Raw genomic sequence first — 27281 nt, 5'->3', positions numbered from 1 at the left:
CAGCGTACCCTTCAAAGTGGGCTTTATTTCGTTAACATTTACAAGAACATCACTGACATTAATTTTACACCTGTTACATATGTTTACACTGTACAGATGCAACAACAAAAATAAAACCCATTACAAAATCCCATCGTCCGTTCTGAGCGGTCCGTCAGAGGACAAGGCTTTAGTCAGTGACAAGCTTCAGCAGTTCAGCAGTGCACAAAAAGTTCATACGGGAGTTTCCTCTGTCAGGGCGTCAGAAACCCTGCAGTTCATCCACGTTTATGTCATATGTGAAAACCTTTAACCCCCTTTGATCTAGCTCTAAATCTGGGATATAGTGGAAACAGAGATTTCCTCTTGTTTTAATAAAATTTCTGTTTTAAATACATATATCAATGTATAATGTTGCCATCCCTTGTGCCTCTTCATTTCCCATAATTCATTAACTGATCAATATGTCACTATTAACATTCAGTAGTTGCTATAAGACAACGTAAAAGTACAATAACTCACTTAAATATACAGTGAAGGACAAGAACTACCCAAATGTAATAGTTTCATCAACCCTGTTTCTTTTTTCCCCTCTTTTCCTTTTATATTTCAGATGAGAGCGCGGTATGATGGGTGTGAAATAAATACTAGTTTTCGTTATCTGGTAACAGCCTTGAAATATTGCATGTGAAACTTTCATAAAAAGGCAGCGCAAGATGATGCTTGCTTCAGTTTAAAATCAGAGCTGCCAGAAAGGCAGAAAAAAAACAAAGCAAAAAAAAAAAAAGGCTTTTGTAAACATGAAACATTTAGATTTACTCATTGAGACAATGAGCAACTCTGCAATTCTTCATAATCAGATACTCCTTAAAGGAAAACAGGCAGACTCCTCCCAGTTGTTCACCTCGTTGACCCGGCGGAGGCTCGGGGGCGCTGCGCCGCTCGGCGTCACAACAGCAACTATTGTACGAGTCCGTCTTCATGCATTTATCTGCCACCTACTCCGCGTTAGCGGTGCAGGCCTCTCAGTACAGCCACGGCAGAGGAGCACATTTGTATTCTGTTACAAAACTCTCACGTCTCCCAGCCAACAAATTAGGACTCACTCTGACTTCAAAAGGAGGGGTTTAAAAAAGAAAAAAAAGAAAAGAAAACTGGTTTCCTGATAGGCCCACTTGGGGGTTGGAGCAAAAGTGTAGCGCTGGTTGAGCGAGGATGGGGTAAAATGCAATGGCTACATCTTACTCTGAAAAACATATACAGTAAGGACATTTACACAGCGTGATGAGGGAATATGCAAACCAGAGAAGCCGGGTCTTGATGCGACTGCACACCTGGTGGACATCTACACTGTTGATTAGGATCCGGAGAAACTGATGCTACGATGAGATTTTTCACGAGTTTATGGAACACCACAAACAGTCTGGAGGAGGTTCGCACACCGTGTCGCTTCCTTAATGTGCACTATGGAAAAGCTCCCATCTTTTACAGTGATTAAGAATAGCAGGACTCCTGTTTTCTTAAGGTTAATGAGGTGAGCGAGGTCCCGCCACAAGCTCATCCTGTTTTTGCTGCACATGTGTTTTGTAAGCCACTGCGACGCGACGTGTTCTCCCTCCTCCCCTGAGCGGGGAGGGAATCCTCATAATGCCTACCTTTGCTTCATTAACCACCGCCGATGCTCAGCTTCGAGACACAGGAAAGCTACATAGGACTACATGAAGAACACAACACTTCAACTAATGCACAGTGCAAATAGGCTTCTCCCGCCCTCTTCCACCCCCCCCGTCCTCCAGAAATGGAAATACTCTGCGGAGAGGCGGGGTGGAGGGGCTGACTGCGGACGGCGCCCCGGCTGCTGGGCAGCTCCTCTTCCAATAGTTTATCTGTCAGTTTTTGGTCTTTCTTGAGATCGTTCTGGCAGAGGGGCAGGGGGAGGAAGAGTGAAAGGTTCGGGGGGGTTTTACTTGTACAGGCTCATGGTGGGGCTCTGGTACATGCACATGTAGGCGTCGCAGAGCAGGCGGCGCGCCTGGCCCTGGATGCTCTTGGGGTCGAGGGTGTGCAGTTCCTCGGGGCTCATCTTCAGGTAGGCCTCCACCTCCGGACAGGGGGACACCTGCGGGATGTTGAACCCGTTCTGCCCTCCTGCAAAGCCACAGACAACATCGTCACAAAACCATGACAACGCTGCAAAGTCAGGATCACATGACCAATCCTAAATGACCCCGACTTAAATCACTCACTTGTGTTATGCATTTAACGATACATTTAAAACAAATATATATATTATTTAAATAATATCAGACAAATATTTGAAGGGAATGGATTTCTGAGAAACACACAACCTAGTAGCTCCAGTTTTCCCATGCCGTTTCCTGTGTGGGTAAGAAATCTTAATATTTTGTCATATTTGATCATTCTTGACATCTAATTTTGAGGTCAGGGCAACACAACGCGACCTCATAGCCTTCGGACTTGGCTGCGATGACAGAGCTGCGGGCCTCACCGTCGCGGTCAGCCATGCTGTCGAAGAAGAGCCAGGCAGAATCTGCACTGCCGTACTTGACAAAGGCCACATAGTGACTGGTTTCGATGCACAGCACAGCAAACAGCTCCATCCTCTGGCGGGGAAAGCTGCCCTGACGCCCCATTCCTTCTTGTAGCTCCTTGGGGACGGACAGTTTGCCGTGTCGATGGGCTTTCCTCCTCGGGTGGAGGTGAACCTAAATCAGAACAGCAACAGATAAACACAGCGGCTCGCAAAAGTTATCCCTCAGTCCTCTGAGAAGCAGAAGATGTTTGTAAAGAACATACAGAGGAGATCACAACTCTAACACTGCTAGGATAAATGCACTGCCTGTGTGACTTGTGTTGCATTGCACAGCCTCTTAGAGAGAATGTGATTCCTTTGGGTTTGGCGCCACCAGATGGACGAACCCGGCAGCGACCTCCTAACTCGTCTCTGTTCAAGTTAAGCTGCAAAAACGCCCTCTGTTGTATACCTGTGTATTGCACTTTTCACAGAACTGCTTAATCTTGCCAGCAGTGATATCCCCGTCCTCATAACAGTCGCGGCACTCGTAGAGAGCCAGGCCTCCGCAGATACGACATTCCCTCGGAGCTGGATGAGAGAGCACACATCTTTATCACTGCGGACACGCTCTGCAGCCGCGAGCTTCTTCAAAAAAAGTTAAGGACAGTTTGGAAAGCAAGAAAAAGTCTGTTGGTTCATCCCGGGAGAAATGAAACGGAGGAGTTTTATGACCAAATGACACATATGTGAATCAGCTCTTATCTGCACATCACACTGACAGGCCGGAGAGGAAAGTAACTCACTGTCTTCCAGGAGGTCGGTGATGTCCAACTCCAAAGAAGGGAAAATCTTGTTGAACATTTTGAAGTCCTTGCCGAAGCGAGGCATCTGGATGATGAGGCAGGAGGGAGCCTTGAGGAGCCGGGTGAGAGCGGAGAGACGGAATAATTATGAAACAATTAAAGCAGCGTTTGCAAAGGTCAGTGCTCCGAGGGAGAAAGTAAACTGTGAGGCTTTAGGAGGAAAATACGACGGAGTATTAGGGCCAAACTAACACAAAAAAAATTGGAAATTACGAGAATAAAGTCGTAATATTACGACTTTATTCTCGCACCAATATGACTTTAATCTCGTAATTTTACGACTTTATTCTCGTAATATTAGGACTTTATTCTCGTAATATTACGACTTTATTCTCGTAATATTACGACTTTATTCTCGTCATTTTACGACTTTATTCTCGTAATTTCCATTTTTTTTTTGTCTTAGTTTGGCCCTAGTACTCAGTCGTAGGAAAAAGAAAGAAAGAAAGATCAAATTCACCTCTGCAAACTTCAGGTCGCTGTTGATGAAGGACCATTCCAGGAGCTGCTGGATGGTGGGAACTCCAACCTTGTCCTTCTTGTCCATGAAGATCTGGTAAAAGTAACAGTCCTGGACCTTCTGACCCGGTGACCTGCAACACGACAGCAGAGTCTTTGTTCATTTCTACGCTCACATTTCAGTCACATCTTCATTTCTGCAGGAAAAACGATAACGTAGCTGGATGGTTTTAGAGGATATTTATGTGGCATTCACATAGTGATGAATATAGTTAGAGTAGAGTTATAGGAGGACCACTCGACAAGCCCTTATGGGTTTTTTTGGTTCCTTCCGCACATTTTCTGATATATTGTATTTCTTTTTTTATTTCCTTTTTTTCTACATACTGTTCGTCTGTACTTTTTAAAACTGTTGTATATTTTTATGTGCAAATAAACTTAAAAAAAAAATTAAAATAAAATAAAAACTAATTATTCAGTTAAACACACCATGCATCTTGTCCTTCCCAGAATGTTTTGAGTATAAAATCATGTAGTTAATACTCAAACATAAACCAATATATTTCCTACAGATGTATTAAAGCCAGTAACTACTGCTGCTTCATTTTCTCGTGTATTTATAACAATAGATGTGGACAGAGCAGATGTAGAGGCTGACAAATAATGGCAGCTACACATCCTCAAAAAGCATGTAGGAGATAAACTATTTCCTGCAGCATCTGCTGCCGTTCTCCACCAAAAGACACTGTGAACATAAAAGACAGGGACTAAAAAAAAACAACAACAAAAAAAAAAGTATGTTCAATGATTCAAACATACCGGTTCATAGTAAACTTCAGTCAGCAGCTTAAATTGCCAGAATCAGGATCAACAAGTCAGAGAGCACAACATAACTACAGACCAGCTGAAAACAAGGCTGAAAAAAGTAAAAAAAAAGCAAGATTCTTCTAAAATGTCAGGATTTTTGAATGGAGTCTGGTGATTTACGAAGGCGCAGGTAGAGAATCACGAGTCTGCTTCCACCTTGATAAGTCATCTATCACCGGGGTTTAGACGGAGAGAAAAAGGAAAAGTACTTGTCTCTGAGCTTTCTGTAAACACGACAGACATGGACAATATTTAGTTCAGGGCAAAACCTTTTTTTGTTGTCTTTCTTTGTGTTAAGAGGACAAAATTTTTCAAGGCCATTTGAATCTAAATTTAAGCGCTTGACTTAAGGAGCTTGACTCTGACAAACAAACCTGCAAGCAATGCTTTCTGCTCTCCAATAGTGTTGATGTTGCACAGAACCCTGCAGGTATGATGTGGCTTTTCTCTTCAAGGGTTTAAATGGTGACATATAGCTCCATCAATCAGCAATTTTGATCATATAAACAGTAAAACTAAATTTGTGGCGGTATGTACGGTACAGTGGGCTCATCATCACATATAAAGTACATTTTCAGACAGTAATTGGCTCATTTTTCTCAGTAATGTGAATAGCATCATTGCTGTCACACAATCTATCACATCAGGTCAATACAGGAATGCAACTTCTTCCCCAACAAATGAACAAATACATACAAAATGCCTGGAGTTGTTGTGATGTCATGCTTTTCATCTCATTGTATTTAGTACATCACTATTTTGTGAATGCCATTATAAGCAAAAACAAACTACTGAATCTGATGTTATTTCATAGGAGATCCGTGTGACGTAGAGGGGACATTATATGTCTTTTTCAGTTTCACATCAGGCTGCATTTGCTGTTCCTCAGAAGGACGTAGTGTCAAGTTGCATCACTAATTTCAAAAGAGGCGTATCTTTCATGGGAGGGGTTCTGACACCCTCCAAGACCTGCTGCTTTAAACCAACACACACCCATCTAACTTCTGGGTGGAGTCTCATGCAGAAGTAAGATTCATCAGAGTGAATCTCCACCAACTCGTGTGTTAAAATGTCCACCTTTAGAGCAGAAATAAACATATTTACAGGCTGGTTTTTGTCCCAATCATTGGATTTTAGACCCATGATAACTGAGGGTGAACTTTTTGTACCACACTGGGAAAATTCAAATAAAAGCATTACATTTATTTCTAATATGACTGATTAACAGTTGGCTCAGCCAATGGCTAGCCGTCATCACTTCCTCAACTGTAATCATCATGCTACCGCGCTGAGCGAAGCAAACAGCCGTTTGCACGAACCCAGTGTCACCTAAGTGGCGCTGGGTAACAGTAATATTTGATTTCACCGCCGAGAACGTATAAACGTTATATTCTGCTGAAAACGTCCACCGGCATCTCTGGAGATATTTCGGAGGGGATCTGCCGAAGGACCTGATAGCCAACTTTGATTGACGAATGCTGGGCGTGTTCCCATTGGCTTCCACAACAACAACTGGCTTTGAGGCTCCTCTTCAGAAAAAAACAGGTCACGTGACCCGTTGGTTTCTGAAGGTTTTTTTTCTTTTACAGACTTTGCTTTGGACACAGCTGTAAAACTGCAGACGTTACAACTGGTCTTCCAAAGCCAACTTCACCTTACCTCAGTTTGAGCAACGGATCCACCCTCAGTATGTGATGGAAAAGGATATTGAGGAACTCCTCAGGATCTGGGGAAACAAGCTCAGGTGAGATTTGAGGTAATATTTCCAGGCAGCTGCTATTGACCGTTTTTCTGAACAAAACATTCAATTTCACAAAATATTGGTGCAGTGAACAACAACAAAAAAAACTTTACCAGTTACCGTATATTCCGCACTATAAGGCGCACCTAAAACCCTTACATTTTTTCAAAAGCTGACCATGCGCCTTATATATGGATCAATATTGAGCTGCAACAGGTCTCGCAACCATATATATATATATATATATATATATATATATATATATATACGTATTTTGAGCGACGAAAAACAATAAAATATATTTATTCTAATATGTCAAGATCACAATAATCTTCCAATTTTGAACTAAAATATTAAAGAACTAACACAAATAAAATACACTTCAGTTAAATACTTTTTTTTTTTTTTTTTGTAATTTATTTTCCCAAGCCACTCGGAGCCGTAGTATAAGGATGAAAAAGCCGCATGCGGCTCCGGAGCCGCGGGTTGCCGACCCTTGGTCTAATGAATGCATAACGTAACCCCAGCCTCTACTGTAGCGCCTTATAATGCGGTGCGCCTTATAGTGCGAAAAATACTTTAAATTATAAAACAGAAAATCAAACTCTCAAGAGGAATATAGCACAGAAAAGTGGAGGATTTATGCATAAAACTCCCGTTGAGGAGAGGAAATAAAAACAGACCTTTTTCTTCAGAAGTAAACCCAGACGCTGCTTCAACTTTCTCCAAAATTCTCCTGAGCTTCATGACTTTAGTGGCACAAACGTACCCATGTCTGGGAAGGATGGAGAACGACAGCGGATTTAATGTTTGAGATAAAAATAACTAAAAAACTACTTTCCATTTTACAAATTTGACATCACTTTGACATCACAGCCAGCCTTACATGCGCAGGGGGTTGACTATCTCTGTGCGTAGCAGCTCTTGGGTCTCTTTATAATACTCTACGTCGGTCTTTGATTGTGGCCTCAACAGAACCGTGTCCAGAACAGAACTGAAGGAGAAAAGACTGCAGGACAGAGTACACAAAAAAACGACATCAGTCGATTAATCATTAGCCAGTGTAGACCTGAAAGTGTACAGACGTTATCAGAAAAATGGGTGGTAGTAGGTCACGCCTGACCCGGTGAGCACTGACCAGAAGAGAGTGGAATCCAGGTAGCAGGAGTTGTAGTGGCCCTGAATGCCCTTCTTCTTTCCCACCATCACATCCAGACCATCGTTCTCTGTGCGTGGAGGTGTGTTCTCGTGCACCACCTCACTCAGATAACCCCCAAACGCTGCAGAAACACGCAGACAGTACAGTAAACACAGAGTTCCCTGGACTGGCGATCCGTTGCAGGCTCCTCCCACCGACTCACCAATGGAGTTGCACCGCTCGATGGGGTTGGACGAGTGGTGCTGTGAAGGGAAGCGGGAGTCGGGCCGGCAGCACTTGAGCTTCACAAACAGCGCTTTTTTAGGGGGGCAGGTGAAGTATCGAGTGCCTTTGAACGTGCCGTCGGTGCAGCCGGGGCACTCTTCCTCCTGAGGAAGATGTGAGAGGTGGCGTGATGTCATTACTGCATATTAGTACAAAGCTTTTTAAACTTCTGTGTCTCCTATTGTGCCTTTATCCAAAAAAAAAAAAAAGCCAGTCCTAGTGATTCATGTATTTTGGCAACAGTTCCTGGCTGACAATTTGTATTTCACTCACACCTTGTAAAATGTTAATGGTCCACTGCGATAACAAGAAAAAGAAAGCATTTAAGGAAATTTGCTTCTTCCTTTTTTCTCCTGCACACAGTAACTTCCCTTAGTGTTGTCGAGCTGCCAAGCAAACAGGAGGGAATCCAGTGGGTCAATGAGGTAAGCTAAGAAAAAATAGCAGACACTCAAAAGCCCCTGCAATACCACAGATTCTTCTCTTTATTCAGATTAAACAAAGCCAGTTGTGAAGTTCTGGCTCTGTGATGAACTGGAACCTCACCTCATCGCAGATGGAGCAGAGCTTTGGTTCAATCATGTAAAACAAACTGCCAATTATCTGATGTTTCTCTTTTTCCCCCCTACTTCTATCATTTTATAAAATCTAATTTCCAAGTTTAATTTCCTGTAATGTCTCACCAGCTCCAGCCCGGCCAGAGGCTCCAGCAGACCGGGAGGCAGACCCACCCAGCGGATGACGCCGCACAGAGGGGGATTTTCCTTCACCTCCACCAGAGAGCCCACCTCCAGGCCCGGCTGCCCTCGCGGAGGCGTCAGAGGCCGAGGCGAAGGAGGGGCAGCAGGAGATGGGGGCTCAGGCTGCTCTCCCATTACAGACTGGACGGAGAGAGAGAGAGGCCCAGGACTCATACTGTCAATGGGCCCTGTCTTGCGGTTCAGACTGAAGGGCAGCGAGAGGAATTTGTCACTAGACAGCGAGGAAGAGGCCGGGGCTCTGGAGGGTGGGGAGGACTGGTTGAAGTCTGGGGGCGTGTCAGTAAGCGACTTGGCGGGATCCTCTCCAACTGCAGGGAACAAACCAAAAAAAACAGCATTTATAATATTTAAATTAACAATATGTAGTCCAAAGCCATAGAGAGCTGTCTTTAGGAAGTGAACCAAAGATCCCTATTTGCCTAATCGTGTAACATCAAATCACTAGAAAAGTTAGAACTTAAAATTCTGGCAGTCAGCTGATTTCTCGGACTAAAACAAAAGAATGTAGTAGAAGATGATTTCGCCCCCCAGGAAATAAACGAGTGAAAAAAGAAAAGAGTAAAATAGAATATTAATGCGTGAAAAATCTGAAAAGAATAATTAAAAAAGGTCAATAAAGAGGTCGTAACGACATGTTTTTAGTTAGATTCTAATTTTTTTTATCTTAAAAATTCTTGAGATTAGCTATTTTTCTTAACCACTGCACAGTCTGACCTTTAGATAACCTTGGTGGGATGGCTGCTGCTGGGAAGCTAGCCAATTATCTCTACAGCAAATCATTTTTTAATAATAATAAATAATCTTTCTCACAAAAAATGGTCTTCCAAACTTGTTTGAAGCAGAGTTATGGGTCTTCTCCGACTGACTGGCAGCAACATCTGTGTCTCTTAAGATAATTGCTGTTGTCTTTCCTCTTTGGCATTGTATTATCAGATGCCTGAAAACTCCAGAACAGCAAATTCCCAAACCTCTGCTTTTCTAGACACGACCACACTTGCTGATGATCAATTAATGAAATCGCTTGGATCAGGAGCTCCTGCCTGCTACTTACCCTCTTAATCCTTGGGAAGCAGAAAGGGTGGACTTAATTTTCACACACACCTTTTCCATTTTGACTTGTGTTTTTTACAAATCATCCCAATGTGTTATCTTAAGTAATATTTTCTTGTCAAGCTCTTACAGGCTGCATACTTTTTTCCTAGTTGACTTTTTATGTTCAAGGCTCAGAGTGTGTCGATCAATGAAGAAATAATGTTCTATATTTGGTTATATACTATATTATACCTATACTTGATAATACTTGAACCAGGCATCTTTAAATCACTGAGCTAAGATAAAATGTGAACCAGTACTTTGTGAAACTAAGCAGACTTTTCAATACTGGTCATATTGAAACTACGTGCTTGGAAATAAAGAACAAGATTTGTGAAGAAATCACTGGACACCAGCCAGCAGGTCTGACTTTTTAGGTAAACACACACTAAATAAATAAACAAACCTTTGTTGGAAAATCAAAATGCATACATGTGGATTTTGGGATTACCAAACTTGGTATTAACCCTTAATATATATGCAGACAAGGGAGGGAAAAAAAAAAAAAAAAAAATATATATATATATATATATATATATATATATATATATATATATATATATATATATACATACATACACATAAATAAATAACTGTTGGTAAAAAAGGAAGCTTACTATGTCGTCACTGGAATTCATTATGTACTGGCACTGGTCTAAAATGAAACATCTTATGCAAATCCATGAATGAAAATCCTTTAAGTGGAACTGGGAACTTTACAAAGCAACTATTTATAAAAGGGAGAAGTCAAAGAAACGATTCTCCATCAGCTTTCACACTGTCTGGCTCCGCTTCTCCGTACGGGTGCAACTCAGTACACAATATTACACCCTCATAAATAAAATGTTTGAGTTTTTATGAGAAGGAATTTCACAAACTGTTTAAAGAAATGTAGAATTTTAAAGAAATAAGTGAAGTGTTTTTAAACTGGATGATGTTACTTTTAGAAATCTCTTAATTAGTTCAATTACGCCCACTTAATGCTCCCAATGTTTCATAAGAACTCAGGAAGGTAATCTATATATGTTGTGAAAGGCTCTACAAAACAAAACAAAAACATAAAAAAAAGAAAATAACACAATAAAGACGAAGGAGCACTCTAAAAAGGCCAAGAACAGATTGTGTATGAAATGTTAAATAACTGCATTTAAAAACCCCAAAAGCCTTTTTGCAGACTACATGACAGCAATAACATGACTTGAACCATAAAAAGCAAGAAAAAAGAAATCATAAATGAGCACACGATCACAGGATGAGTGAGCAGTTGTGAAAACAGCACGTCAGCATTCATGACTGACCTTCTAAATTCAACAGACAGCGATAACATCAAGCAGCGCTGCAACACCTCTGCAGCCACCCGTTTCTGGTTTGTAATGACACTCATTTGTAGAGTACGTGTGTATATTCAGTTCAATTTCTGAGCATTTGCATGTAATATCTATATCAGAGGTTCAGAATATAATAAAGCATGGTGCTTTAATCACATACAAACTGTCTGATAAAAAAGAAGAAGAAACTCATTTCAAATCATGAAGTTGCTTCACAACTGGGGAGCGATGGTGATGATGTGAGCGGTGGACTTTCATAAAACATGAGCAACAGAATCCAAGTCCCTGAACCAGTGTAAACACAAAAAAGACGAGGTGTTGAGTGACTCCACCGATTCTGACACCACCAAGGAAAGCTTTTACTAATGCTCCGTCACACTCTCGCATCGCTTCAGAATTTCATAAACTGACCAAGTCCGCAGCAAAAGACGGCGAAGGAAACGGTGAAGGTGTCGTTTGCAGCACGGAGCATTATTAAAAGCCTTCTTGAACACCCATAATGCCATGCCAGAACAACACAACACTAAAATGGTGATGAAGGGTGGAAAGGTCTTTGTGGCAAGCTACTGTAACACACTACAGACTGGGTTTCTACTCCCGAGGCTTCTGTCCGAGGCTCACGTTTACTTAGAGCGAGGCGAATCTGAATGGTTTTGTCCAGAACTTTGGAACCACTGACCGAGTCGATCTCTTCAAGTGAGAGGAAGAGTAAAAAATAAATAAATCAAGGTCCCAGCCCTCAGTTATTACATTACACCAATCACAAGAAGATTTTGCACCGAACACCAATTTATCAGCCAGAAGAGGAAACTCTTAAGGAGAACAACTCACTTAGTCCCGATCACTTTATGGAGTTCAGGTTCATTCTGGAAAGCTACAATCACATGTCTAAGATTTTTAGACAAATCCATCCTGGTACTGAAAGGTTTGAGTCCCTCATCTCAACCTCTCTTCCACAAATATGTCACTCCACACCAACTCAGAGACCGTGTCAATATGCAGCCCCCTCGGATTTCTTACAAAGGTTGAGAAACCTTGAGCTAATCCACACTAATCTCCTACGTCTTATGTGGATTTTGTGAGCTGAATGTCAAATCAAATAAATCTACATCAGCTATTAAAAAACGCATATGAATAAAATAATGACTGTGAATGAATTACGTTTTATAATATTATAACGATGCAAAAACTAAGAATATGACACTAAATCATTAATATAAATCAAATCTTGAGATTTGTTCTCAAATTCATTTATATTTGAAACAAGTATAAACCTTTACTCGTACAGTCAGAACCTATCAAAAAGCTTTAAAACGAAATTAAAAGCAATCACGTGTCATATATTTAGGAAAGTTTGGAGTCATACATTTCAAGGTACTTTAAAAAGTTTCTGTTTCCAAAGGCTTTAATGACCCGAATCAGGTCACCTGCAACAATTTCAGGACATTTTGCTTTTAAATTAAATGAAACAGTACCAGAATGAACATGTCTAATAACTAAATGATAAAAAAGCAGCACCAAGAAAAGTGCCCGAATGGAAAGAGATTCTTCTGTAGCCTGTAAACAGGAGCTTGCCGGTAAGATGGTTGACATCCCACGAGTCTTTACCTTCATCAATGTACCATGTGCTTTTGGATTTGGACTGGGGTGGATCAAGAGAGCTGCCATTTAAAGTATAGTAAAATTCAGACTTGCTCCTACTGGCACACTGATGACCTAATCCTGCAAGTAACACAAGTACATGAGACAATAAAGAACACAAAGAGATACTCTTCATTTGGAAATGTACAGTCGAGTGTTTCTGAGGATAATTTATCTTCCAATAACACATAAAAAGGGGGAAGGGAGATTGTATAGAAGAAAGATCAATTATTAAGTAACTGCAAGTCAGGACTTCCCATCAAAAGTGGTGCGTAGGCTGTTATTCTCTTTGCTTGGCATAAAGTGTTTACATTTTTTAAGAATTGCCTTTGAGAAGCATTTTTAATCTACACAATTAAAGGAGCAATGTATGAGCTTGTTGGTTCAAATATCCCAAATAACCTAGAAACAGCAAGAGAGCGAGAAGAAATAAGTGCAGTTATATCTCAAAATGATAACTGTGTATTTGGTTGCTGAGATATCTGCCGAGTTAGTGTGTTAAGTAACTGGCTTCGGCAGTCCAGTCTCGTAATGCCAGTTTCTGCCATGGGTGGCAGTAGTGAGCAACATAGCAGCCTCAGTACAACAGGATAATACGAAGAAGTTGCACGATTTGTGGTCGTACGTGTCTATCATGTAGGCACCGCCCATCAGGTAATATTTTAGGACAGCTTAACAGAAACAGCAAAGATGGCCAAAGCTCTCGGGAACAGTGAAAAAGCCTTGTTTGGAACCGAAAACAAGAGCAAATAAAAATAAGACAGAAACCAGAGTAAATATCGTAAGTGTTTTATGCCGTTGGAGACGGCTCATGGCCAGCAAAGAAATGAAGTTGCGCGCTGTACGTCGCCGCGTACCCTACGCCGTAGGCTCTGCGTTGGTGTAACGCGGAACCATAATTCAGGCTAATTCAGTGGAGCCAAGCAGATACTTTTTCTGTAACCATTCTGCCGAGGTTCTAACCGGGCTGAGCCGGCACTATATCTGACGTCACCACCCTCCACGCCACCGATTGGTCGGGGGGCGGGGCCATCAGATGTTTCAATCAGGAAGCGGGAGTCAGCGCGAGAGCGACTCGCTGCGATTTTATTATACAGCGCAAACATCTGTTTGGTGATCCAACTCTGAGGTGCAGATGTTCATAAACCTGGTGGCTGATGAGAGAATTAAAAAAGGGATGTAGACGGGTGATAAGGAATGATCAGATCCACCAGGAGCTCTGTTTTACTCTCAGCCGCTCGCGGCTCCAGCTGATTTCTCATCTGCGCCGACACGAACAAAGGGGTTGCGCAATCGAGTACGTCACAGCAGCTTCACTCCAACCAGCCCACTTCTCACCTGGCTGTGGGAAAAACAAACGGGGACAAAACGGGTGGAGCCAGGATGAGCCGCACCGAGGCGAGTCGGGCTGAGTAGGTGCTAGTGGTAAAGCGCCATAAGAAAGGATTCGGGTTAGGTTTCTTATGCGAGAGTAGACCAACGTACTTTGGCAGCTATGCTGCCCCCATCTGACTGGAGTATGAATTTAATTTTCAGCCTTGCATCACACATTGCTCCTTTAAAGTTTTGCTCTGATCGCCACACACTTGTGATGAAAAGCTGCATTGAGAACTATCATCAAACCAAACTGATGCATCTTATCTTAGCATTGCAACCGCAGCGCAGTACCTTTGCTCTTTGGTTTGCTTTGGCCAGAGGACGGCTTGTCGCTGTTGGTGCCTCTGGGGGAAAAACTGTGCTTTTGCAGCCTTTGGTCCTGCATGGAATATTCTGCCCAGGAAACAAGCATTCACATTAGAGCCACAAAACTTTCCTCTGTGCATGTTTGACTGTTATGCAATAAACATTTTCAGGATCACGTCCAATGTAAGAGAGTTCAGGTTTAACTTCTACGTTTTCATGCGTTTATCCATTGAGTTTCCTCCACAGACTAAAATATATGATAAAAAAAGTTTCCCTTAGTTGTGATTATTGTACCGTATGATACTTTAGCCAGAATATATTGTATACAACTCTAAGCAGGTAGCATAAGAGGTTACCCTGCTTTTCACTCTGCACAGGGAGATTTTTCTTTTCTCTGAAGTGTCAAGTACATGACAAACTTTGTTAATGGATGCATTTTATTCCTGTTTGGACAAAACAAAAAAATCTATGTACTGTGTCCTATCCAGCGAGCACTAAAGGAATGTTTAAAAAAAAAAAAACAGATTTAGCAAATTAACAATGTCAATATTGACGATTTCCTGAATATGCGTCAGAGAGGAGGCTGCAGAACACATAAACAAATCAATATGCCACTGTGGAGAACAAAGAGTCAGAGTATCTCACTTGACTTTCAAAAACAAGTGAGCCATCGCCACAAAAGGCTCTCTGTTCCCACTGCAAGCAAAACACAAACTCCGACTGCTCAGCAGGAGCTGGTGCTGGTCCGAGGGAGGGACCGCGCAATGTTTCCAGAAAAAAAAAAAACTTTGAATGACATTGACATACGGTGCAAACACAGCGCGACTCACCTGGCATCACGTCGCAGATGGGGACGAGTCGAGTGTGCTCCAAACTGGCAAAATTACAGAGCAGCTTCCCATCAAGCACACCATCCCAGTCCCCGATAGGATTGTCCTGGAAGAGTTGGAGACATGACAACCTTGCAAACCTCTCAGCCACTCCTCATCACTGTTACGCTTATTAAAGTTGATGCCGCAGATTCCACTTCCTCGTATGTTTCCAAATCTTAAAAATCAAGCCAGTTGTCTTGCAGCTCAACCTAAAGATGTTCCAGCTCTGCTAGCATAATCCAATGTGGTCATCTTGTCTTCTTCACCACCTAAAAACAACTGCTCTTCCAACTCGGATCCTCCCCTGAAGACTCCACCTTCGTTCCAGGCACAACTCTGCTATTCTTCCTCCTCTGCTCAGGATCCGGGATCCTTCTCCAGATGGACGGTGTGAGATGAGTGCGAGGCCGGTGCCAGTAGCTTGTGAAGGCAGGGCAAGGCTGGACGCAGAGTGAGGCAGAGCAGTGGGCTCTCCTCAGCTGCTTGCTGGCCCCTTGCCATGCAGTTGGGTCATACAGCACTAAGTCTTTACCTCACTCCCCGCGTGACTGCCTTGCCTTTGTGTGGGAGGCTCAGATGCACTGAGTGGGCTGCTGCTGCAGCTGCACTTGCTGCTGCTAGCGATCAGCAGTCAAATGCCCCAGTTATGCATTTCAATCTCACCATGACTACACTACAACTGCTGCCTGACAACAGTAGCCATGGATGCAAAACTATGGCAGTCCAAGACAACAAGACTTGTTCCTTAAATAAAAATAATAAATAAAAAATAGACAAGTCATGACATATACGATCCAATAAATCTGATAAATACAATCGCTCATTATAAACAGGTATCTACTTAAATGTTAAGTCAACAATAATGAAATTAAAGCTTTTTTATGGCCTTTAATAAAATTGTACAGTAAGAGTAGAGCCTCGCCAAACAACAATAGGTTTTAAATGGCGTGTTTGGTGGTACAATAGTTTTATTGGCCCAAATTGAAAATAATAAAAAGACAATTAAATATTTTGAGGCAGTCATCATTTTCTTTTCTCTTTTCTAAAACTCAGACACATAAAAGATGGATGCAGAAAAACAAATGACGGACAAAAAAGTGGCAGAAATCTGGCAGACTGGTTGATTTAAAGCCAAGCAAAAGCCTTTTTCACACCTGCATCTCACTTTCTGAGTTTCATCCAGATGTCGAGCGTGTGACAACACGAATGTCTGAATCTGAGTTGGAGTACAGCCAGAGAACGAACGTGAAAGCCCACGCGTGTACAGAGCGAGAGTTGCACAGTGCAACTCTTTTCAGGCCTACTTGTGTATTGCTTTTTATTCATGCATCTTGTTAGAGCTGATTGCTCTAACAACAATGCAGGTTGTATTGATAGTGACTAAAATACATAATATAATATTAATACTGTTTAATAAATAAATACTAATATAATAATAAATAGTGTACTCTCAACAAAAGTGTTTTTGCCACATGAAGCGCCTCCTATACAATATTTCTTGCTTACTCTGAAACCTTTCCAGTTACGACAACACACATCTCAGTAGGAGAACCTCCCATTCTACTGTTTACATGCGAGTGGACAGCTGCAGACCATGTCTGCACAGACTCTGACCTTTTATCTTACTTCAGACACCCTGCTGTAGCTTCACGTCTGGCTTACAGAACGAATCCTGGCAGCGTTAACTCAAACACAGTTTGTCAAACCAAATTAGCTTGAAAGTCAATCTTATCCTGCAGTTTGCACAAATTATATTGTCACTGCACATCTGCTTCAGCACAGGAGAAAAATGTTTTAGATTCATCCATCCATCTTCTTCCGCTGATGCGGGCTCGGGTCTCGGGGGCAGTAGCCTAAGCAGGGATGCTAATATTTATGCATTTCTTAAAATGGCAATACCACTAATTAAGATTTTTGTGGATTTTCTTCATCACCTATTGTTGTAATTCAAATCACTTCTCTTGCACGGCACCAACTCACAAAAGTCATCTCAAAGCACTTAATAAAGAAAAACAGTTAAATATATACCAATTCATATAATCCAGTTTAGTTTCCAGGTTAGCTTCAAATTCTACAGTTTTAAAAAGATTTCATCACAGCAGAGCACTTCAAAAGTATTACTTGTTCCTACATCCCTCCTGCTATATAGTAGCTGGTATAATAATCCAGTAATGGGGAGCTTTACTTACCATGTCCACTCCCACATAGTAGCCCAGGCTCTCGTTTCCTGGTAGCAGGTCACAAAAAATGATGGTGCCCCTCTCGGGTCCTTCTCTGGTCTGCACCACGACCCTGGAGTTGATCTCCAGTGGAGGACTGTCCTGATCGTCTTCAACCAGCCTGACGTGATCCACCTCCAGTTCCCCCAAGTGTTCATCCTCATCATCCTCCCAGAGTTCAAGCCTGTCCAGGGCCACAAACACACCACATTCATCCTCACAGCGGAAGAGCTGGCGGCCCTGGTAGGAGCCTTCGGTGAAGCCCTGGCCTCGACCCTCCTCCTGGAACAGGAAGGCAGCAGAAGGATGGTGGAAACAATTTCAGAGCGCCAGGCAAAACAGCGACAAGAGAGATGGGTAACTTATTGTCATAATAAGGAGAGCAGGTAGTGAGGCTGCATGCTCAGCATTCCTCCGTGAAAGGAAGTCAATATCCTGAAGCTGCTGGAGCATCTGACTGATTACTGCAGCAGGAAAATGACTTTACTTACTGCCATGACATTTATTCATATTATAAACCCTGCATGTTCTCACAAGCTGTATTCAAACATATTTCCGTGTATATTTTCCCTCCATGTGGGCTCTGATTTTTAGCATTTGACATTCAAACATACTGCGTAACATTAATTCTGAGCTGTAATTGGATGCTTTTGCTCCATCAGCCCACTCAAGATGACTATGGCTGGACTTTGTAGGATACAAACAACTTTGTGCTGCAATAAGCCCCCCTTTGTATTTCATCACTGATTGTACTGTGCATGCAGTCCTGAATTAATGGCATGGCATCAAGAACTCAGATTTGGTGTTGAGATTACATGAACGGAATTGAAATGCTGTCATCATCTGCTTACATTCACGTTGGTCACAACACTGCAGCTTTGTTCGGCTTTCACAAGAGGAAAGCAACATTTATAGAGCTGTAATACAAGTAAATTAACCCACACTTAAAAGAATGTGGAAAACAACTTGAGAATTTTTAAGTCATACATAGGTATACTTTCTTTTTTCTTTAAATCTGAAGCCACAAAGATATAAATCAATTAAAGAGAGATTAATAATAAAAGATTAATAATAATCATAATAATAATAATAATATCCCAGAAATAAAATGATATTGCTGCCAGAGAAAAAAATTATGTTAATACCTGTACTAACACATTTTAATATATGTATAGTTGTGATATAATGCACTGAGATTAAATCTGAATATTCAAATTTTCATTCAATAAACCTTTTTAGATGCAAGGTTCTTTTTTTGAATATTTTTATTTTCATATATTAGATCTGCAATTAGGTCAGTAATTATAAAAATGACAATGAAAATGCACAATGAAGAGCATCTGAATTAATCAAAACATCCTTCACACAAAGCTGCAAAGCCATCAGACCTGTGTGTGAAGAGATTTGGGGAAATCCGGGTCTGTTTTCAAAATTTAGGTTCAAATCCCCAATTTTACTCATCTGACTCCACTTTAATGCCGCTACACTCGCACCTTATCTAAAACCTAGAGACTAGTAGGAAAATAAATAAATAAATAAATAAATAAATAAATAAATAAGCCTTTTCCTGGACTGATGAGGCAACAAGTAGTATTTTATGTATAAAGGAAGTTATCCTCTGAAACACAATTCATCCTCAGCTCCACATTTACACGTTTATGAGCTGTGGCTCTAATATTTAAAACTATTTCCTCTGTTGTTTACACATCAGAAAGAAAAAGTTTGATCTTTTTCCAAAATCAACAAAATTGTTTGATATATTTTTTGTACTCATATGTCCCCTATTTAAAACAAATATTTCAAAATTGTTAATACTAATATTAATATACGTTAACTATGGTTGAAATTTTATGCAAAATAGAAAGAAAACACGGAGTAAGAATTTACAAAGTCTCCTTCTCCCAAAGAAATAAATAGAGATAAAGTGCAAGCGTCCTCACCAGCAGCTCCACTCCGAACCAGATCCCAGACAGGGCTCGGTCGGGGAGCAGGGAGCCTTTAAAGCGCACCACGCCGGGCAGAGGGTCGTCCCCGGTGCGCAGCTGGACACGCACCTTGGAACCACAGTCAATGTCCCGGACACGATCCAGACGCGACTTGTCGCAGAGCAGGGCGTACCGCTCCTCACAGTTGGTGATGGGGAACAGCAGCTCGGCCAGCTTCTCGTCCAGCTCCAAGACGTCCCGCTCGTCCAGGCTCAGCACCACGTTGGTCTGGTCCAGGATGCGGAGGCTTTTCTTGCCCTTGCATGGCGGCAGCGGTCGCCCCAGGCTGTTGCGCTCCTGGCAGGACTGGCCGAGGCTACCGCGGGGGATCCGCAGGGTCTTCTGGGCCGGCTTCTCCACGGTGCATTCCTTCACAACCATGTAGAAGCGCCAGTCTTCCCTGAAGCCCCCGCTGGGCTTCTCCTGGCTCCACAGGGCCGAGCTCATGGCTGCATGGCAGGCAGCGGTTCCAGCGCCAAGACAAGCTTGACTGGTGGTCTGGAGCGAAACACAGGGACACGTCAGACAGATTCAAGCCAAGACATTCATGAACATGGAGAAAATAAAAGTTTTTTTTTTTTTACTTTTTTTGTCCCTCCATTGAAAAAAAAAAAAAAATGCTACAAAAAGTATTATAAATGGATCAAAATAAAAAGACAGACAGACAGACAGACACAAATAAGAAGGGGGGTTACGAATTCCCATTGACCTTTGGTAAGGCAAGTTCACTTCTATAGTCCAATTCAACATAATGTATTTTTAAGAAAATGGGTGTACGGACCAATACGAAGAACAACTGTATATCAATAAAGGGGGTCGAGCTATGGAATAATTTGGAAAATGAACTAAAACTATGCACTACTGTAACCAAATTCAAAAAATAAAATATTAAATAAATATAAAACATTGATATGATAATATTATAATAATACCATGATAGTAGCAAAATGATGCAAGTGTTTGCATGACCGCTCTCCACGGCCGTTTAGCCGAGGAGTGTGGTGAAGCAGCACCACATCATACCAGGTGCCCTGTAAGCCACTTGGTATGTTAAAAATGTATTTATTTATTTTTTTCACACCCTACTCTTAACCTCTGTTCTCCGCGCTGTACAGTCTCTTGCCAAGAACCACTTAATTTATCACTTTTTGCAATTTATAGTATGTTTTTTAGTTTTGTTTTCGTCTGTGTTTTTTTGTCTTTGCTTACCTGTTACTTGTCCAATATATCCATTCTTTTTCAATGTTTGAACCCAAATCATTAGTTTTGTTTTGTATAAAACCTCCTGAGTCGAGGTTCATAAAAGGGTAGGCATAATAAGCCTTGGCTTCAGCCTATAACTTTTCGGTGCCTCTTAAATTATTGGACCTTTTTTTATGTTGTACTATGTTGTATCCAAATGGACCGAAATAAAAAAACAAACTCAAACAACAAGGTGATTCAAAGAATTTACAGAACTTGAACCTGAGGTAAGACAGTCCTAACTTCGGAACTTCGAACTTTAGGATAAGGACATAATATCTCAATAATGCTGGATGGGGACGAATGTTTTCAAAAAAGTGGTAAAACAAAAGGTCTCGATCGTCTCAGCTCCTCACTGGTCTTTAACCCACACGTCTGAAATTTACTTTTCTTCCTGTGGTTTGTGATGAGAGAGCCACCAGGACTCGACTGTCTGGCTCTACATACTCCCTCACAGCCCAGTCATTCCTGTGCATCGACCCTGTTTGCAGCAGGGCCTGGTGTGTAATCAGTCATGTCTACTGATTTGAATGCACTATAAATACACAGTGAGCATCTTGTTGACTTGCTCATGCCAGACTGCTGGATTTCCCCTGATCACACCTCGGATGTCATCTTCAGTCACTCGACACTTCAGGAAGCCAACCCTGCTTCTACATCAGCCATGACAGCGGAGGCTAGTGCGGATTTAGGCGTTTTATCTTAAGCGTTTTACTAAAGTGACGTTGTTTTCTTCAAAAGTGACATATGCATCAAAACAAAGTATTTGGCCACTGTTGTCAGTGCTAAATGTGGGGTTCCTCAAGGGTCCATTCTCGGACCGCTTCTATTCAACATCTATATGTTACTCCTAGCTCAGATTATGGAACATCAACATTTTCTATCATACTTATGCCGATGACATACAAATCTATATTTCAGTGTCATCACATGACTACAGTCCCCTACTCTCATTGAGTAACTGTATTCATCAAATCAATGAGTGGATGTGCCAGAATCTTCTCCAGCTAAATGCAGAAAAGACAGACAGATTTGTAGCTGTCATGTCATTGACAGCTACAAATCAAGCCAGAAATCTTGGTGTAATTATTGACTCAGACCTGAACTTCAACAACCATCTAAAGTTTATCACTAAATCTGCCTATTACCACCTGAAAAACATTGCTAGAATTAAGGGGTTTCTGTCCAAACAAGACATGGAAAAACGTATTCATGCATTAATTTTCAGTAGGTTGGATTATTGCAATGGCATCTTTACAGGCCTTAACGTCAGAGTTCTTACAAACACCAGGAAACTGCACCATATTACACCGTTCATGAAATCACTACACTGCCTTCCAGTGAGTCAAAGGATAGAGTTAAAAATCTTACTGCTGGTTTACAAAGCACTGAATGGTCTTGGACCAAAATACATGCTGGATCTGTTAGTTCCTATGAAGCTCCCAGACCCCTGAGGTTCATCTGGATCTGGTTTGTTGTGGTTCCCAAGAACCAGAAGAACCAAGCAAGGTGAGGCAGCATTCAGTTATTCTGCTCCTCACCGGTGGAACAAACTTCCTGTAGACCTGAGGTCAGCTCCAACTGTCAGCTCCTTTAAATCAGGGCTAAAAACATTACTGTTTATTCAAGCGTACTCTTAAATGTAATACTTACTTGCTGTACGTTATTTTTGAACAACTTGTGCTTTTTATTATTTTACCTCTTTTCTTATCATTTTATTTGTTATTTACTGTTTAATTGTGTCTTGCTGTTTTTAATGTTGATGTAAAGCTATTTGAATTACCTTATAAATTTGCCTTGCCTAAAACGCTGTGAAGGTTTTCAAAATGACATGACTGACAATGACGGGTGTTTATCTTTCAGAATTCAAATCACACAAGTGATTAACTTAAAAGTTAAATAAACCCATTTTTGGGGGGGTAGCACAAAAACGAAGTGTTGCAGCAGGACAGACAGACAGACAGACAGACAGACAGAGTCCCATTGACCTTTGGTAAAGCAAGTTTACTTCTATAGCTCGATTCAACAACAAGGTGATTCACAGTGCTTGTCAAAGAGATTGAAACATAAATAAAAAGCAATAAAAGAAGAGAAAACTGAATATACAGGACGCAAACCTGAGGTAAGACCGCCCTAACTTCGTTTAAGATTGAGACATAACACCTCAATAGTGCTATACAAATAAACTTGCCTTGCCTAAAACGCTGTGCAGGTAGGGTTGCCACCCGTCCGGTAAAATACGGAATTGTCCTTTATTTGAGAAAAAAATGTTGCGTCCCGTATTGAACTAATACGGGACGCGATTTGTCCTGTATTTTCATTAACGCCCATACACACGTCTGTCACACACACATCAACACTAAATTTACCAATACTGAACAAAATAAAAACACAGGAAACATTAAGGCCAGCAAAATCTTTGTGGCAGGACAACAGGACCTGCTGCGCTCTGTATATTATAGTTGAATTATTGAAATAAATTAACTTTTACACAGTATTCTAGTTGAATTATTGAAATAAATAAACTTTTACACAGTATTCTAGTTGAATTATTGAAATAAATTAACTTTTACACTATTTGCTAGTTGAATTATTGAAATAAATTAACTTTTACACCATATTCTTCACCTGTATATATTATACATCTGGGCTGATGTGGACATAAATAGAATAGGAGGATATTTCAGATACTAGTATGGTTGGCTGTCTGTACAGTCAGGCAAGTTCAATGCTATTAAAGCACTTTCAACTTTAAATCAAAGCATTTTGTTTTTTCATATAAAATAAACACTTTTTTATGCAATTTAGAAGTTTTGGGGCTTTTTTTTGGCTCCTGCGCTGCTGAATTCGGGTGTCCCTTATTTCTATTTCTGAAAGGTGGCAACCCTATGTGCAGGTTGTCAAAAAGACGTGACTGACAATGACAGGTGTTTATTTCCCAGCTTTCAATTACACAAGTAATGCACTTAAAAGTTGAATAAACCCATGTTTGTGGGGGGTAACACAAAAATTAAGTGTTGCAGCAGGCGATAGATAGATAGATAGATAGATAGATAGATAGATAGATAGATAGATAGATAGATAGATAGATAGATAGATAGATAGATAGATAGATAGATAGATAGATAGATAGATAGATAGATAGATAGATAGATAACAGAGTCCCATTGACCTTTGGTAAAGCAAGTTTACTTCTATAGCTCGATTCAACAACAAGGTGATTCACAGTGCTTGTCAAAGAGATTGAAACATAAATAAAAAGCAATAAAAGGAGAAAACAGAATATACAGGACTCAATCCTGAGGGAAGACAGTCCTAACTTCGTTTAAGATTAAGACATAACACCTCAATAGTGCTATACAAATAAATAGAATAGAATAGAAGACTTTATTTATCCCCCAGAGGAGAAATTCAGTCGTGCAGCAGCCAAAACACACACACACTTTATACAAAAAAAAATATGTAAATAGAAATAACCAATAAGTGGTTAAATAATAAAAAGAGCAATATAAAAAGTAGAAAAAGAGTATGTACAAGAGAGAAAAAAATAGTAAACACCAAAAAAAAAAAAAAAAAAAAAACAAGCAGCAGCAGGTATGAAGGCATTTGATAAGCCTGGAAATAAAGGAATTATTTAGTTTCTGTCGTGTTTAGATTTTGATATATTGAACTATTCATTATACATAATTTCTATGTCCTTAGTGTGATAAAGGAAAACTAAGTATACCATGTTAAAAGTTATATTATAAACACATTGATGTGATGTGAGCTGCTAGGATCCAGGGGGTGGGTGGGTAATGTCTGGGGTTATGATTTTATTTTCATTTATTTATTTTTGCTCTTAATTTATGTGTTAATTTTGCATTGTTATACTTAATAATATGGGCATTACTTTTTTTTTTGTTTTTTTTTTGTTATTACATTTATCTATTCATTTTTTGTTGTTATGTATTGGTGTTTTTTTTGCACCATGTTGTTTTTTCAGAAAAAGGAAAAAAATAAATAAAAATGTGATCACAAAAAAAAGGATAATATTTACAAAAAATGTACAAATATTTTCAAAAATACTTGAGGTATTTGAGGTATTTACTGGTTAAACTTGCCTTGCCTAAAACGCAGTGCAGGTTGTCAAAAAGACGTGACTGACAATGACAGGTGTTTATTTCCCAGCTTTCAATCACACAAACAATGCACTTAAAAGTTGAATAAACCCATGTTTGAGATAGATAGAAACCACAATAACTAAGTGTTTCAGCAGGAGCTGTCGTTCAAAAGGCCCTTTATCAGAGGGAAGTGCAAACTAAACACAAACAGCGTCCCACGTCAGGGAAACGGGCAGCTTACCTCGGATACGTGTCAGGTCACTCACAGCCCATGGATCAGTGTCATTTCACCCCCGACAGCAGCCAGACATCAGCACAAACACTCAATATTTACTCCGGTGACCACCTCTGATTAGCTCCGGGGCTAGCTGATGCTAACCAGAGAAGTATCACGCCAAAGTGAGCCGAGCGAGCCGGTGAGCCGCGAACAGGCCGGCGGCAGACTGCCACCCTCTAAAGTGCGCTGAAATCATTGAGGGGGGGTGTATGTTGGGCTTTTAAAATGCATGAAATGCCGGAGAGAATCCCTGCATCTGTGCCACTTATTACGGAGACGACCTCGCCGCGGTGGGCGCGTGACGTCACCGCGCCCTCCCGCTGCCATTGGTCGAGCGCCGTTTTCTCGAGCGCTGATAGGCTGTCAGCTTTTCAAGCCCCGGTCCTTAGGGGTTTTCCCATGAATGGCAGAAGTCGGCGTTAGGTTGGAGTGCGCAGCCGCTTGCAGGGCAGATGATGTTTCTGATGTCAAGAGCAAACTCTCATTTCAAATTGCATTATTAAATTAAAGTTACATTTCATTAATTAAAACGATGGAATATCCGTATAAAGGAAACTACAAGTCTGCCATTAGATGCAAAATGAAGTTGTATATATTTTTTGGTTGGAGTGTGCAGCAGCTTGCAGGGCAGATGATGTCAAGAGCAAACTCTCATCTCAAGTTGTTGAATGAAAAGAAAAACATTGATAAATTAAAGTTAAATTTCATTAATTAAAACGATAGAATATTCGTATAAAGGAAACTACAAAAGGGCACCCATAGTCTGCCATTAGATGCAAAATGAAGTTGTATATATTTTTTGGTTGGAGTGTGCAGCAGCTTGCAGGGCAGATGATGTCAAGAGAAAACTCTCATCTCAAGTTGGTGAATGAAAAGCAAAACATTACTAAATTAAAGTTAAATTTCATTAATTAAAATGATGGAATATGAGTATAAAGGAAACTACAAAAGGGCACCCATAGTCTGCCATTAGATGCAAAATGAAGTTGTATAGGCCTATATTTTTTGGTTGGAGTGTGCAGCAGCTTGCAGGGCAGATGATGTCAAGAGCAAACTCTCATCTCAAGTTGCTGAATGAAAACCAAAACATTACTAAATTAAAGTTAAATTTCATTAATTAAAATGATGGTATATTAGTATAAAGGAAACTACAAAAGGGCACCCCATATAGTCTGCCATTAGATGAAAAATTAAGTTGTAGCCTATATATTTTTTCTGTATCAAAAGAATCCAATTTTGTGCACATATTCCACATACTGTAGGCCATGTGATATTTTAGTTATTTATTCATAAAGATACTCTAACTCTAATAGATGTGGATGTGCAACTTACCTCTGCTCCCTGCCAGGCAGAAGTGCAAGGCTCCATGACAGTTTCTACCCAACAGCCATCATACTTTTTAACACGCCAGACTCTAACACCAATAAAAAAAAATGAAATAATAAAAAAAAAAAAAAGAAAAAAAAAAGCACTTTCTTGTGCAAAATGCTGAGCAGGCCTCAGCCACACTGGCTGCTTCCATATATCTATATATCGTGAATGGCAGAAGTCGCCGTTAGGTTGGAGTGTGCAGCAGCTTGATGCTGAGAGCAAACTCTCATTTCAAGATGCAGAATGAAAAGCAAAACATTACTAAAATAAAGTTAAATTTCATTAATTAAAAGAATGGAATTAGTATAAAGGAAACTAAAAAAGGGCACCCCATACAGGTACGTACATATAGTCTGCCATTAGATGCAAAATGAAGTTGTATATATTTTTTGGTTGGCGTGTGCAGCAGCTTGCAGGGCAGATGATGCTGAGAGCAAACTCTCATTTCAAGTTGCAGAAATGAAAGGCAAAACATTACTAAATTAAAGTTAAATTTCATTAATTAAAACTTATGCAAACATGTCACTCTGAGATTCAACCATGTCTGCAATTAAAGGTTATCAGAATCAGAATCAGAAAGAAGTTTATTGCCAAGTAGTTTAACACACACAAGGAATTTGTTCCGGTGATTGGTGCAATACAAAAGAGCAAATAATATTAAAGAAAAAAAAAGTACAACAAGTTGGTTCTAAAGTTCCGGAGTAATTAGTCTGTAGGAAAAAAAATGTACAAAGGTGACCTGGGATGTGCGTTAATGTGACGCATAAGGTCAGGATTGGAGTCTTTACGTTAATGTAACGTAGAGTGGGTTGGGGGGACAGTCTGTGGTAGACGGGGAG

General features: G+C 40.6%; 1 protein-coding gene across 1 annotated transcript; it reads right to left on the bottom strand.

Annotated features, from left to right (window-relative positions):
• Positions 1–25356, bottom strand: cylda (cylindromatosis (turban tumor syndrome), a). Its single transcript, XM_061745762.1, has 17 exons — positions 25036–25356; positions 19405–19947; positions 17435–17746; positions 15204–15309; positions 14359–14460; positions 12658–12771; positions 8552–8937; positions 7807–7972; positions 7584–7725; positions 7332–7454; positions 7129–7220; positions 6364–6430; positions 3839–3971; positions 3319–3427; positions 2985–3103; positions 2489–2705; positions 1–2127 (listed from the first exon to the last, which is right to left on the bottom strand). The coding sequence occupies exons 2-17, from the start codon at positions 19894–19896 to the stop codon at positions 1943–1945; spliced, it is 2865 nt and encodes a 954-aa protein (XP_061601746.1). The 5' UTR covers positions 19897–19947; positions 25036–25356; the 3' UTR covers positions 1–1942.
• Between the last annotated feature and the right edge of the window lie 1925 nt (positions 25357–27281).

This window comes from Cololabis saira, chromosome 2, assembly GCF_033807715.1.
Source record: "Cololabis saira isolate AMF1-May2022 chromosome 2, fColSai1.1, whole genome shotgun sequence".
Taxonomy (NCBI): Eukaryota; Metazoa; Chordata; class Actinopteri; order Beloniformes; family Belonidae; genus Cololabis; species Cololabis saira.
The sequence above is the reverse complement of the archived record's forward strand: the minus strand, read 5'-3'. Positions and strand labels throughout refer to the sequence as shown.

Coding starts and splice junctions, on each gene's coding strand:
- cylda (XM_061745762.1), bottom strand. CDS start 19,896: ATGAGCTCGGCCCTGTGGAGCCAGGAGAAGCCCAGCGGGGGCTTCAGG. Junction 7,973..8,551: donor CTCTGGCCGGGCTGGAGCTG/GTGAGACATTAC, acceptor CATCTTCCTCAG/GAGGAAGAGTGCCCCGGCTG. Junction 3,972..6,363: donor GATCCGTTGCTCAAACTGAG/GTAAGGTGAAGT, acceptor GTCGTGTTGCAG/GTCACCGGGTCAGAAGGTCC.